The sequence below is a fragment of the Cebus imitator genome, unplaced genomic scaffold (assembly GCF_001604975.1).
Source record: "Cebus imitator isolate Cc_AM_T3 unplaced genomic scaffold, Cebus_imitator-1.0 Scaffold296, whole genome shotgun sequence".
Classification (NCBI taxonomy): domain Eukaryota; kingdom Metazoa; phylum Chordata; class Mammalia; order Primates; family Cebidae; genus Cebus; species Cebus imitator.
The window spans coordinates 616,930-632,410 of record NW_016107611.1 but is presented as its reverse complement, the minus strand read 5'-3'; the positions used below and the strand labels follow the sequence as shown (position 1 = coordinate 632,410).

Genomic DNA, 15,481 nt, shown 5'->3' with positions numbered 1-15,481 from the left:
TTCCTGAAGTTCTCCAGCATCACATCTCGGCAGAGCTTCCTCTGGGCAGGGTCCATCAACTCCAGCTCCTCCTAAGTGAAGAACACAGCCACGTCCTTGAAGGTCACTGCCTCCTACAACATCAAGCAGATGTCATCTCGATCATATGGCCAAGGACTGTTGGGAGACAGTAGCATTGTGCTGGCATGAAAGACAAGTGTAAAGTTGTTTTAGATCTTGAAAGACATAGATCAACTTACAGATTTCCTACTTATTCTGTTTGTGTCCTGATAATGACAGATTTTCCTGAGCTCCACCAGAAATTCAATGATGAAAATAAGGCGAGGCAGGAGAATCGCTTGAACCCAGGAGGTGGAGGTTGCAGTGAACCGAGGTTGCGCCACTGCACTCCAGCCTGGGTGACAAGAGTGAAACTCCGTCTAAAAAAGAAGAAAGAAAGAAAAAAGAGGGAAGGAAAGAAAGAGAGAAAAAAAGGGAGGGAGGGAAGGAAAGGGAGAGGGGAGGGGAGGGGGGAAGGGGAAAAAGAGAGGGAAAGGGGGAAGAGAGAGGAGAGGGGAGGGCAGGGAAGGGAAGGGGAGGGGAGCGGAGGGGAGGGAAGGGGAGTGAAGTGAAAGGAAGGAAAAGGAAGGGAAAGGGAAGGAAGGAAGGAACAAAGGAAGGGAGGGAAAGAAAAAAATAAAGAAGGAAAGGAAAGGAAGGAGGGAAGGCAAGGGGAGGGGAGGGGAGGGAAGGGAGAAAGCAGGAAGGAAAGAAGGAAGAAAGGAAGCAAGAAAATAGGAGGGAAGGCAGGAAGGAAGAAGGCAAGTAGGAAGGAAGGGAAGAAAAGAAAATGAAGTCCTGTATTTTTTCTTTGTGCACTAATTGAGTCCACTTTTAAGTAACCCCCTAAAACTCTTAAATGCTGTGTCCTAGGCTACGCATATACAGGTTTCAATGAATCTCGCCTATGACCCCAGCAACATTTAGTAATTCAGTCCCAAGCTAGTTTGATAACACTCATTGTTCTCCCTCATAGTCTAACCCTGGATGCTACCACTTTTCTTTAATAATTACCCAACAAACAAGTTTTGGGTAACTGGGCAATTTTCAGTATGACCTTAGATTGACTCTCCCCACTTTCTTGCTAATAAGTCTCAATAATAACCATAGAATTTGCTATAAATGCAAGGTATATGTCCTTCCTAGGGAAGATAACATCTCAAATTAAGGAGGAACTTCCCAGTAAATTATATTGTCCTTTAAGCATATAATCCAGGACAGATTGCCTTTTGGGGTGCCTCCACTCAGTGCAAATGGGGCGCATGCAATTCAGACTCTACCCACCCCAGGCGGCTTTCCTGAGCCTTGGGGGACTGGCCCACAGGCAACTGTAGGCTTTTGTTTTCCCTTGCTGCCTACCTGTAAGTAATAAATCTGCTTCATGTAATTAATCATGTATGGAGTGTACCCTTCCACTGAACTTACATAAGTTGGTAACCAGTGAACCTGCTCCACAGAACTGGCACAACAGGGTCTGGTCTGACAGAACCATGCATTAGCAAAGGGGAAGCAGTAATACCCCTAGCTTGTGGCCCAGGGCAGTAATGTCAGCTTGGGGTCACAGGAGCTGAAAAGTAGCTGGATGGTTTACTGGAAAAACAGTGGTAAGTGGGGCACAGGTCGCCCCTCTGGACTGCTGGCAACAGCCCATGAGTTAATGAAAATGTAGCAAGATACGGTAGTAGCAGTTGTTCTCACAGGTGTGAGCTGGCTGCATGGATTCAGAAAGAGAGGACGGCAAATGAAAGCAGGGGAGCATGGCATGTAATATACTGATTATGGGCCTTTTACGTAACTGCACATTTCTGGGGCCAAAGGGCTCTGGAAATGGGTGAAGTGGGTTCTCTGAGGCAGCTAAGAAGAAGGAGGCCAATTAGCATGATGTGGGCCTCCATACAGACAGACTTATGACCTGAAGGACAGGTATGGGCAATACCATGAGGACATGCTATCCTGGCTATCCTGAATTGCTGGTGAGGGAGGACAGATTTTTCTATCCCAAAAAGAACAGCACAATTAGGGATGGAGCCAGGTCTCTAGGTCCTTGCCATTCCTGTCAAGAGGGAAATGCTAGTCCAATGAAGGTACAAGGTTCACATCTTACATGTGTACTGACTAGAGTCTGTGAAAACAAAACATTGATACTGAGGTGCACCAGCCTCTGAAATTTTGGATATATTGCCTAAGGCAGCCACAAGGAATGCTTGTATAAATGGCAATTCTTTGCTTGCTATTGGGCACTGATGGCGACAGTACATCTTATCACTGGAGTACACATGTGACATAAACTGCCCATTCTCACCTGGACCCTTTTGTACATGTCCTTCCTAGGGAAGATAATATTTTGTAAGCAACCCTCTAAAACTCTTAAATGCCCAACCCTACCAATAAAGTTGGGCAGGCTCCATTTGAGAAGAGACAAAGCTCTATTATCATATAGAAATGGTACATTTGGCCAGGTGTGGTGGCTCATACTTGTAATCCCAGCACTTTGGGAGGCCGAGGCAGGTGGATCACCTGAGGTCAGAAGTTCAAGACCAGCCTGGCCAACCTGGTAAAACCCTCATCTCTACTACCAATACAAAAATTAGCTGGGCGTGGTGGTGGGTGCCTATAATCCCAGCTACTGGGGAGGCTATGGTGCAAATGGGGCATGTGCAGTCCTGACTCCACCCACTCTAGGCAGCCTTCTTGAGCCTTGGAGGACTGGCTTACAGTGGATAGGCTTCTGTTGTCCCTTGTAACCTACACATAACAAATCTGCTTTATGTAATTTGTCATCTATGAGTGTGTTCTGTCATGGTAGACTCACCAAGTCTATAACTAGTGAGCCTGTTTCATGGAATTGGTGCAGCCAGCAGGGTCCAATTTGACAGAACTCTGGACTGGCAAAGGGGGAGTACTTATATCCTGGGCAATTGGCCCAGTGCAGGGATGGCAGCCTGGGGGCACAGGCTGGACAGCAGCTGGATATTTATAAGCAAGACAAAGTGATAAATGGGACACAGGCCACCCCTCCACAGATGTGAGCTGGCCACATGGATTAAGACAGAAAGGACAGAATATGAAAACACAGGAGCTTGGCATGTGATCCGCTGATTGAGATACCTTAAATAATAGCTCATTCCTGGGGCCAGAGGACTCAGGAAGTGGGTCAGAAGATCCCTGGGGCATCTAAGAGGGATGGAACTAACATGTGTGATGTGAGCCTCCACAGAATGGGGGACTCACTATCTGATGGACAGGTATGAAGAAAACAAGAAGGACATGTTATCTTGGTATATAGAGCACCCTTCACATAAGGAACTCCATCATCAATAAAAATACAGTTATGAAGATACATGAGGAACAGCACAAGAAGAAAAAACAGGCTAATTTGAGAGCAAGGAAGTAGGTGGGAACACTGTTTATTTCAACTAATTTTTCTAATCCATAATATAACAGTAAAAAACAAAACAAAACAAAGCCCAAACCAAAAACCAAATGCAAAGTCAACAAAAAAGAGACAAAGGAAGCAACTGGCACATAGCAGGTCCCCAAATGCCCGATTCCTCCTTGAGTCTTCCCAAAACAGAGAAAAATATATATGAGCAATAAACAGGAATTTTAATAGCAAGAGAGGTAAGCTCTACTCATGTTGAATGTGGTCATTTTTCCTTCTACTTTTTGGAATCTTCGGAGTCCTGAGTGATGGAGCATGAAGGTAGGTGGAATCATGCCTGGAAAATGCCAGACAGCAAAAAGGGAAGCATGAAATGGTGGCTGGCAATGCTGTGTAGCAACTCGGACACGTGAATTAGCCATATGAATGATCACAGCAGCATTATTCATACTAACCCAAAAACTGCACGCAACCAAAATGCCTTCCTCTGGGTAAATGGATAGAAAAATCATGGCATATCCATGTAATGGAATCTAATTTGGAAATTAAAGGAAATGAAGTAGCAATTCATTAAATGACATGCATGAACCTTGGAAACATGCTAAGAGAAGGAAGCCAGTCACAAAAATCCATGGATTGTATGATTCCATTTATGTGAAATGTCCATAGAGGCAAATGTATACATAAGAGAAAAAGTAGGTTACTGGTTGCTCTGGATTTGGGGTTGGACTCATTTATAATTAAATGGGCATGAAGAGTCCAACTGGGGGTGAAAAATAACTAAACTGAATTATGATGATGGTTACTCCACTTTACGAAGTTCCTAAAGAGCACTGTACTCCTGAGATGAGTGAATGCTATCATAAGTTAAATATAACTCAATAGAGTTGAAAAAAATAATTGTTAATCCACATGTCATTTACTTTAATAAGAATGAATTCTGAGCCCATATTGTTGGAATACTTAGAGTTGAACAAGCAAATGAATAAATGAAGAGAATTAGAAGCTCATCTTTAGTAGAATGTTCACCAATAAAGTATCTTCCAATAAAAAACTTTGTTTAAAAAAACCAAAAGGTAACTTTATAGTGGACAAATCTGAAAGACATCATCTTGGCCAAGTGAACATAGTGGAAATCGCCAGCGAACAGACAAACCAACATCATGTGAACCTTGTTATGCTGCAATAAAGAGGAAACCTCATCACTTGTGTGATATTCTCACCAACAATACATAATCTGAAACTAAACATGAAATGTATCAATGAAATCTTTCTCCAAAATAACTTGACTGTTTAAAAAATAAACACTGGCTGGGCGTGGTAGCTCACGCCTGTAATCCCAGCACTTTGGGAGACCGAAACACTTTGAATCACTTAAGACCACGGGTTCAAGACAGTCTGGCTAACATGGGGAAACTGTCTCTTCTAAAAATACAAAAATTAGTTGGGTGTGGTGGCACGTACCTGTAGTCCCAGCTATTTGGGAGGCTAAGGCTGAAGAATTGCTTGAACCCATGAGGAGGTTTCAGTGAGCCAAAATCGCGCCACTGCACTCCAGACTGGTGACAGAGCAAGACTCCAAAGCAAAAAAACAAAAACAAAAAACAAACAAACAAAAAAAACCCCACCATGTTTATAAAAGATAGGCTCTGGAATCTCTCCAGACTAAAGAAACTATGGAATGTGACAACTAAACACAAGGCATAAACTGGACTTTGAATGGTGTTGCAAGTGAAGGGTGGGACAGGGGACAGTCATAAGGACTTTATTTTTTGAGACGGAGTCTCTCTGTGTCACCCAGACTGGAGTGCAGTGGTGTGATCTTGGCTCACTGCAACATCCACCTCTTAGGCTCAAGATATTGTCTTGCCTCAGCCTACCAAGTAGTTGGGATTACAGGCATGTGCTAACACACCTGGCTGATTTTTACATTTTTAGTAGAGACATGGTTTCACCATGTTGGCCAGGCTGGTTTTGAACTCCTGACCTCAGGTGATCCACCCACCTTGGCCTCCCAAAATGCTGGGATTACAGGCATGAGCCACTGTGCCTGGCATAGGAATTTAAATGAAAAAATGAACAAATTTAAAATGTAAATGTAGATTAGATAACAGGATGTTAGGTAATATGCTATCCGATACTATCTAATGAGTAACACAACAACTACTAGCAGTCTTTTAACAGATCTGATATGCAATAGATAACAATATTTTTAATATCTATTATTATCTAGCATGTTATTTGAAACCCTATACCACCCCTTCCTAAATGCCTCTTACCAAAACACCCCACATTTACCATGTATGTGGACTTCCTTGCTGCAGAAAGCTATCATCAGCTGTCTTCGGTTAGTTATGTTCCTGGTGGTATTTGGCTGATGGTCATCAACAAAGAAACCAGGAAAAATGTAAACAACTGGCAAATTTGGATAGAGTATATTTGAATTCCTTATACTATTTTTGCAACTTTTCTATAGCTTTTAAATCATTTGAAAATGAAAATATTTTAAATATCAGGAAATAGTCATAAGGATAATAACGGGAATAATAAAACTGAGCATTATATAATACAGCAGTTCACTAGTTTCTTTTTTTTTTTTTTTTTAAATCTCAGTCTGTTGCTCAGGCTGGAGTGCCGTGGCGTGATCTCAGCTCACTGCAACCTCCACCTCCCAGGTTTAAGCAATTCTCCTTCCTCAGCCTCCAGAGTAGCTGGGGCTACAGGCATGTGCCACCACGCCTGGCTAATTTTTACATTTTTAGTAGAGACGGGGTTTCACCATGTTGGCCAGGCTGGTCTCAAACTCCTGATCTCAAGTGATCCACCTGTCTTGGCCTCCCAAAGTGCTGGGATTATAGGCATAAGCCACCGCACCCGACCTCACTAGTTTATTTTCTGTTAGCAGTATTTAAAATTTTCTACGGTTAAAGACATATGGGAAAACACATTAAAATATAAAAATTTTATTTAAATGTTTATAAACAAATATACAAATAGACACAAATACAGACTAAAAAAACAATCAGAAGCTTAGCACTGGTTCTAGTCCAATCCATAAAAGATAATATCTTGAGTTAGGGAGGAACTGCCCAGTAAGTCATGTTGCCCTTGAGGCATATAACCTGGGACAGGATATATCTTTACATCTTGGATTCATGGGTAATTAAAACACTTTTTCTGCTCCTATTTCTCTCGTTTCAGACTGCTCCACAATGACATAATTCCACAACAATACAAAATACTTGTAAAAAGTGAAACAAAGTAGTTGAGAAAATTTTTTTAATTCCCAGAAGTCCAAGCCCATGAGCCTTACTCTCAAGGTCCCTTCAGTCATGTCGTAACTTGTTTTCCCCACCTGAGTCTAGCTAGTTCCTCTGCCTCAAGGAGAATGTAGAAAAGAAATGATCAGCTCAGGCTCTGACCTGGACTGCCTAGCTTCCAACCCCAGCTCCACTTCTCACTAGTTGGATGCTACGTACCCTGTGTCTCATCTTTAAAACAGAGAAAAGCAATACTTCACAGAGCCACGGTGTGGCCTAAATTTATTTGTATAAAGCACTTAGAATGAAGTTACTGATTAAGGCTTAATGATTATCAACAACCATGCCCGAGGGCACACCTACACACTCTCGGCTGAGGTAAATATCTCTATAAAAGATAAAAGCCAAGGACCACTCACAAAGAGATTTGCCCTCAGTAGCCAAGAAGTCCCTTCCCTGTGACTCTATTGGAAAAGTCAGGCTGGGGAAGGCAAAAGCTGTGAAACACACTGACGGCATCTCGAGTCCCTCACAAATGTTTAATGCTCCCCTTCCTTCCTGGAAGGCGGACTCAGCTCTCGCTTTCCTAAAATGAGGTCAGAAGGCGTCCCGGGATCATCCAGCGTCCTGCAAGAATGAGAAGGAACAGGGCCCCTGCAGCTGGAGCTATGACCCCACCCGGGGACCTGACCGCTTAGGAGAAGTTAACAAAAGACCACTAGCCACCAAGTGGCAGGGATTGCTTTAAGGTTCTCATTTGCGTTATCTCTTTCAGTTCCCCAAAACGATTCTACTAGGATGGTTCTAATGTCCCCATTACAAAAAACAGCAATGGAAGGAATAAGGACATTGTGTAACACTTGTCACACGGCAAGAAAGAGGTCGCACACGTAGGGTGGAGGGAGGCAGGCTGAGAGGTCAAAGTCCTGGAAACGCTCAGAGCAGGACACAGAGGACCCCGCCAATTCCACCCCCCGGGACGCGAGCACAGCCCCCTCCCATGCCAGAAAGCTCCGTGGACGGGAACAAAACCCCATTCCCCGCCACTTCAAACCTCCGCTCTCCGCCAAGGCTCCTTTTCCCTTGCTTGGATCATCGATCATTGGGTCGTTGGAACCCCAAGCAAAGGTGACAAGTCCGGAAGTATCAGCCAGACGCAGAAATGGCTCAAACTACGTGGTTAAGTAAAGTAGCCACCACACGCTCACAGACCAGAAGTGCTCGCACTTCCACAGAGCGTCCGGACTCCATTTCCCAGAATTCCCCGGTTCAACGGCTTGAGCCAAAGGGTCCGCCACTCCACGGAGTTGATGGACTACACGTCCTAGAATTTACTGGTCCACCCGCTTGAGCCTCCTTGCCCGCGACACAGTGTGTCTAGACTCCACTTCCTCAATTGCGAAAGGAAAATGTCTATAATCTCACCCTTCAGGGGGAAGCGTTGAACTCCGCGGTGGTCCTTGACTACACACACCGCAATGGCCACCGGGAACGTATCCCATATCTCTGAGCGCCTGGTGGGGAATGTGGCCTGTGACCCTGTGAGTCGTCCTCTCTCCCTGAGTCTTTGAGCGAAAATACTGGATAGACGGCTTTGCCTCCCACGATGACAGGAGTGTTACTGGGAAGAGAACAAACGAGGGGATACAATCTTCAAGGATTAGGATAACCTGACAATGGAAGGTTAAAACTAAGAGTTTAAAGAAAGAGCCAGGGCCGGGCGCGGTGGCTCACGCCTGTAATCCCAGCACTTTGGGAGACCGAGGCGGGCGGATCATGAGGTCAGGAGTTCAAGACCAAACTGGCCAACATAGTGAAACCCCGTCTCTACTAAAAACACAAAATAAAAATTAGCCGGGCGTGGTGGCTGGCGCCTGTAATCCCAGCTGCTTGGAAGGCTGAAGCAAAGAAAATCGTTTGAACCTGAGAAGCGGAGGCTGCAGTGGGCCAAGATCGCGCCACTGCCCTCCAGCCTGGGCGACAATCCGAGACTCCGTATCCGGAAAAAAAAAAAAAAAAAAAAAAAAAACCAGTTAGAATGGTTTGGCAGGAGCAATGAGCCACGAGGAGCAGGAAGACACCAGCCCCTACTCCAGGGGTTGTTGGAACCACTGATTTGGCTGGAAAAGCCACCCCCATTTAAGGTCACAACTACCAGTGAAGAAGCGGTGTCCTCGTGGAATAGCTGTCTTCCCATAAAGTTTTTATGGTATTCATATTTCTCCTTTAGATGCAGAAACATCAGATTTCAGCTAATATGGTGAATTGCTCAGTACCTCAGAGCAATAATGACTGATGAAGAGTTAGTCATTAGTATCAATCTTACATTGAGATTGTAAATGCAGTAAAACGGGAGGATTCTACAGGTGAGGGAGCATGTTTTATTAAGAGTTTCTTCCTGGCTGAGTGCAGTGGCTCACACCTGTCATGCCAGCCCTTTGGGAGGCCAGGCAGGACATTCCCTTGAGCCCAGGAATTCGAGACCAGCCAGGGTAATTAGAGGGAGACTTCATCTCTATAAAAATTTTTTAAATGATCAGGCGTGGTGGCCTTGTCTTGTAGTCCCAAGTACTCAGGAGGCTGAGGTGGGAAGACCACTGGAGCCCAGGAGTTTGATTGAGGCTGCAGTGATCTGTGATGCCGCCACTGCACTCCAGCCCAGGCAACAGATACCTCATTTAAAAAAAATTTTTTTAAGTTTCTTCCTATTTCTTGGTAAAATATAACTTATTATAGTTAGCAATTTGAAAACTGCCATTGGTTGGTTGAAAAAAATTATAAAGCTAAATTAGAAAACAATTCATCTAAAAACCTGCTCTTTTGAAGGTAACCTGATTTTTTCTCCCTATAAAGATACATTGGCCTATAAACCAATATTCTTCTTTTAAAAAAATGTAGTCTACTGTTTTTTATCTATTTTTCTAAACTAAAAACTTCATAATTTTGTTTAGACACAAAAATAAGGTGAATGTGCAGACCTTATGATGTCAACACCCACTCTCTGAAAGTTGAGTGATCACTATTCATACGCCAGTTATAGCTGTATCCTTGATCTACTCTGCCTTCCCAAAAGATAAAATGTATTGACACAATCATAGCATGCAGGGAACTGAGCCCAAGAGGTTAGGGGCACTTGGCATCAAAAGTCCCTTCTGTTCCCCAGGTCCTTGCTCTCTGGGTCTGTGATGGCAGGGGCAGCCTCTATGATCTCTGAGATGACTTTGGGGTCATTCTTCCCCAATGTGTCTTGGACAACAGGTCCTGGCTTCAGCTGACATAACCAATCCAAAGTAATCTCATAAATTGTTTGCTTATCTCTACCCTTGTTTTATGCAGAACAGGTTTCCTAAATTTTCCAAAGTAGATAGGCTGTGAATTTTTAAAATTCTTAGTTCTGCTTCCCTTTTAATTAATAATTCTGACTTTCTGTGCGGTCTTTCCCACAACACATGGGAATTCTGGGAAATACAATTCAAGTTGAGATTTGGGTGGGGACACAGCCAAACCATATCATTGATGATAGTGACAAAAACAAACAATAGGGAAAGGGCTCCCTATTCAATATGTGCTGCTGAGATAACTGGCTAGCCATATGCAGAAGATTGAAACTGGTCCCCTTACTTACATGATACAAAAATCAAGCCAGGTGCTGTGGCTCACTGCTGTAAACATTGGTAATAATGTCCCCACTTTTGTTTCTGATTTTAGTTACTTGGGTCTTTATTTTTTAGTCAGTTCTGCTAATGTTTTCACAATTTTGTTAGTCTTTCAGAATAACCACCTCTTGGTTTGGTTGATTTTCTTTGTTTTCTACTTCTCTTTTTTTATTTATTATACTTTAATATTTCCCTCTTAGTCACTTTCTGTAAGATTCTTTCTCTTCTTCTAGTTAATGAAAATAAACTTAGGTTGTGGATGTCAGATCTTTTTTCTTTCCTATTTCCCTCCTACTCACTTTTTGTAAGATTCCTTCTCTTTTTCTAGTTCATGAAAATAAACTTATGTTGCGGATGTCAGATCTTTCCTTCTTTTTAAAGCATTTACAGGTATAAATTTCCCTCCTACCACTGCTTTTGCCTCATTCTGTAAGTTTGGCCATTGTTTCCATTTTCAGTTGTCTCCAGGCATTTCCTAATTTCACTTCTGATTTACTTTGACGTTATTTACTTAAGAATGTGTTTAGTTTCGGCCGGGCGCGGTGGCTCAAGCCTGTAATCCCAGCACTTTGGGAGGCCGAGGCGGGTGGATCACGAGGTCAAGAGATCGAGACCATCCTGGTCAACATGGTGAAACCCCGTCTCTACTAAAAATACAAAAAATTAGCTGGGCATGGTGGCGCGTGCCTGTAATCCCAGCGACTCAGGAGGCTGAGGCAGGAGAATTGCCTGAACCCAGGAGGCGGAGGTTGCGGTGAGCCGAGATCGTGCCATTGCACTCCAGCCTGGGTAACAAGAGCGAAACTCTGTCTCAAAAAAAAAAAAAAAAAAAAAAAGTGTTTAGTTTCCACATACTTAGGAATTTTCCATTTTTCATGACGTGATTGAATTTCAGCTTTTGTGATTATAATTGGAAAAGACGTTTATGGTATTAAACATTTGAATTAAGAGGTTTTACTGAATTTATTACAATGTTTTCAGCCTTTGGTATGAGAAAAATTACAAATTATTGTTGAATTTATATTGTATTCAACCAATGGAACACTACAGAAAGCCACAAATGCTAGGAATACAACTTCAGGATAGAGGAGGAGGGGAAGGCAGGAACCAATTGGGAACAGATATTATCAAAATAATGCTGTAGGCCAGGTGTGGTGGCTCACGCCTGTAATCCCAGCACTTTGAGAGGCTAAGTAGGGCGGATCACAAGGTCAGGAGTTTGAGACCAGCCTGACCAATATGGTGAAACCTGGTCTCTACTAAAAATAGAAAAATTAGCCAGGCATGGTGGCGCATAGTCTCAGCTACTTGGGAGGCTGAGGCAAGAGAATCACTTGAACCTGGAAGGCAGAGGTTGCAGTGAGCCGAGATTGTGCCACTGCACTCCAATCAGTCAGCCTCTGTCTCAAAAACGAACAAATAAATAAATAAAATAATGCTATGAACTGCAGTACTCTGCATTTCAACTAAGGTGTCCCTGAATTAACATTTGTAGATTTCCTCTCTTAGATACAATTAAAAACATGTTTGTTCCTTTTGATTCATTTAACACATAGTGAACACAAAGTGATAGTGTTAAAGTTGTGAAGATGCAGCAGAAAACACATGTAGCTGACATTCTAGTGGTAATCAACTTTGGTATGTTCATGATTCAAGTTTTATAAATGCATGAACAAACTCTTATTCTAAGGCCTGTTTCCTGAATAACTGTAACTGTCAAACTTTTGTTTGAAGCCTACTGCACAATTTGCAAGGGTTCTCCACTATGACAGTCCCAGGACCACTGGGGTATGCTGAACTATGGCTGAAACAAGCTTTAACCTAAACACTTTTTTTTCTCCTACAGGACTGGATGAAATGTATCATCATCATGGATTCTGTTACAATATATGAACTCAAAGGGAATTGCCTGCTATGTGCCTCATATTTTAATGTTTCTCCCCTTTGTGAATGCTTAGGTGAGAGTGTAGTCGTGAAAACTGAGCAAAGACTTTGTTACACACATTACTCACATTTCTCTTCAATGTGGACACTCTGAAGTTGAAGACTTGAGGCCTGAATGAAGCACATACCACCACCCTCCGCACTCGCATAGTTTCTTTCCTATGGGGAGCTTCTGAGGCATAAGATTCAAGTGATGCAGCAATCCCACTGCTGGGTATATCCAAAGGAAAGGAAGTCAGTATGTCAAGGAGATATCTGCATTCTGTTCATTGCAGTACTACTCACAATAGCCAAGATACGGAATCCAACTAAATGTCCATCAACACATCAATGAAGAAAAGGTGGCATATATACACAATGGAATCCTCTTTAGACATAACAAGGAAACAAAATTTTGTAATCTGTGGTAACATGGATGAGTTTTGCAGGACATTGTTAAGTAATACAAGCCAGGCAAAGAAAGAGAAATACTGACTGTCCTCACTCATATGTGGAAACGAAAAAAGCTGATTTCATAGTAGAGAGTAGAACAGTGAGTGTAGAGGCAAGGACGTGTAGGAGATGGGTGAGATGGCCAAAGGTTGGCTAAGAGATACAAAAGTAGAGGTAGACAGGAAGAATACGTTTTACTGTTCCGCAGCACTAAAGGTGACTATCATCAACATTTGATTATTTACAAATTGCTAAAAATGTGTTGTAATCTCACAAATGCACCACACTGCAGCAGTCTCTCTTGTGAGATATCACCCGGAGTCTTAATCTTATGTCCATGATGATTAAGAAGCACAGAAGCAACGGTGAAATTGAAGTGAAAGTTTAATAAGTGAAAGAAAAAAGCTCTCCACAGTGGAGATGGGGACCCAAATAAGTTGCCCACTATGAGGCTGGGGTCTGAGGTTTTTATGGACTGGGCAAGGGAAGGAATGTGCCTAGTCTGTGGGCTGTCTTGGAGAAAGCATGACTCAGCTTGGTCCTGGACCCTGGCCCGAGACCAATCAGGAGCTGAAGTGATGTTTTTATAGAGGCTGGGCTTTTCCTTCTTCACAAAGGAAAGTGCCAACCCGAACCTACTGAAGCCTACTGTATTCAAGCCCACTGTATTCATGCCCACAAAAGAAGAAACTTTCCTGGGAGCCTGACGATTATACAAAGGACAAAGGCATTTTTGTGTCAGGCCTTGTTCCCTTAACTGAGTGAGCCGGAGGTTTGTGCAAGTTTTTACCTGAGTGGGCTAGAGGTTCTTCTATCTGTGCAGCCATGCGCATGTCTCCAGTCACAAGCCCCTGTGCTGGTTCCCTTACCAGTGCCTGTAGCCTGATTTTCTTCCCCAGGCTGCTTTTGATGTTCTGTGGGGATGAGGCACTGACCCGTGCGGCAGGGGCTCTCCACAGACCCTTCCCTTGCTGTCTACCACTTCCTCTCAAATGGACTTTGAATTTTCCAACGAAGAAATGGTAAATGTTTGAGGTGACAGATATAACAATTACACTGATTTCATCATAAATTATATGCACATATTAAAATAACACACCGTACCCCATAAATATTAACAATTATGTGTCATTTAAAAATAATGATAAAAGTATATCCAGATTCAAGCGTCTCTTGTAGCGTTTCCCACAGTCCTCACATTTGGATGGGTTTTCCCCACTGTGGTCTCTCTGTTGGTCTTTATGGTATGTCCTGTGTACAAGTCTCTTTCCACAGTCCTCACATTTGAATGGTTTTTTACGGCAGTGGAGTCTCTTATGATTCAAAATACTTGAGGCCCGGCTAAAGCTCTTCCCACATTCCTTACAATTATAAGGTCTCTCTCCCGTGTGGATCCTCTTGTGCAAGTCAAGATTAAACTTACTAATGTAGCCCTTCCCACACTCCTCACATTTATATGGCTTTTCTCCATTGTGGGCTCTCTGATGGGAGGACAGTTGTGAATTTGTATAAAATTCCTTCCCACATTCTTCACATTTGAAGGGTTTTTCTCCACTGTGAACTCGCTGATGGTTCAAAAGGCGTGAGGACCATCTGAAGCTCTTCCCACATTCTTTACAATTATATGGTTTCTCTCCTGTGTGGACCACCTGATGCTTACAAAAATCTAGCCTACCAATGAAGCCTTTTCCACACTGCTCACATTTGTATGGTTTCTCTCTTGTGTGGACCATGCAATGCCTATTAAGTGCTGATCTCTGATGAAAGCTCTTATCACATGTATCACACCTAAATGGTTTTTCTCCTGTGTGAACCATAGAATGGCTCTTAAGTCTTGACTTAAAATGGAAGCTCTTACCACATATATCACATTTGAATGGCTTCTCCCCAGTATGGATTCTCTTATGTTCCTTAAGCTTAGAATCGTGAATGAAGGCCTTTCCACATTCCTCACAAATATAAGGTTTCTCGCCTGTGTGTAATTTATGATGAACATTAAGTGCTGATCTACGACTGAAACCTTTCCCACACTGCTCACATTTGAATGGTTTCTCTCCAGTGTGGACTCTCTGATGAATATGAAGAACTGAGATGTAACAGAAGCTTCTTCCACACTCATCACATGTATGAGACTTCTCTCCTGCGTGTAATTGCTGAGGAAGATCAAAGACGGAGACATCACTGAAGGACGGTTTAAACTTCCCACCCTGGGAAGGTTTCTGTCCTGTGTGAATTATGCACAGTCCTGCTTCAACCCGGGAGGGGAAATCACCATGTTCAAAGAATTGAGAGTTATTTATGATATAGTCCTGAGACCTGGTTAAGTCATTTGTAGTTTGTTCCCAGATTTGCTGGCAGGACCACTCCTCATGTGTTCCTGCTTCTGGAACAGACTCCAACTCAGTTTGGATCTTGCCTCCTATAAGGACACAGATTTAAGAGATGTGTACAGGTAAAGACTTTATTCAGTGCTTTCAAGGTTTCACAGTTAGGACATGACATTAAACTTTAATGAATACAGAGAATGTTCAGTTTGTGTTTTCCAAGTACACCCTGATTTCTGGTTTGTATGAGGCCAATTCAGAATGACATCGTGTCTCAATAATAGACTTCATTTAAAAATATGATACATACATTTGGCCGGGCGCGGTGGCTCAAGCCTGTAATCCCAGCACTTTGGGAGGCCGAGGCGGGTGGATCACGAGGTCAAGAGATGGAGACCATCCTGGTCAACATGGTGAAACCCCGTCTCTACTAAAAATACAAAA

At 43.0% G+C, this 15,481-nt stretch overlaps 2 protein-coding genes across 3 annotated transcripts in view; both read right to left on the bottom strand.

Annotated features, from left to right (window-relative positions):
• Positions 1-15,481, bottom strand: part of LOC119466689 (zinc finger protein 222-like) — a 31,831-nt gene that overhangs the window by 7,646 nt on the left and 8,704 nt on the right. Inside the window, 1 exon segment of the mRNA XM_037729155.1 lies at positions 2-113. Within this exon segment, the coding sequence (XP_037585083.1) occupies positions 2-113 (112 nt within the window).
• Positions 12,889-15,481, bottom strand: part of LOC108285298 (zinc finger protein 155) — a 10,106-nt gene continuing 7,513 nt past the window's right edge. For both annotated transcript variants that reach the window (XM_037729191.1, XM_017502393.2), the window contains exon 4: positions 12,889-15,132. In XM_037729191.1, the coding sequence (XP_037585119.1) occupies positions 13,835-15,132 (1,298 nt within the window). In that variant the 3' untranslated portion in view covers positions 12,889-13,834. The remainder of the gene's footprint in view (positions 15,133-15,481) is intronic.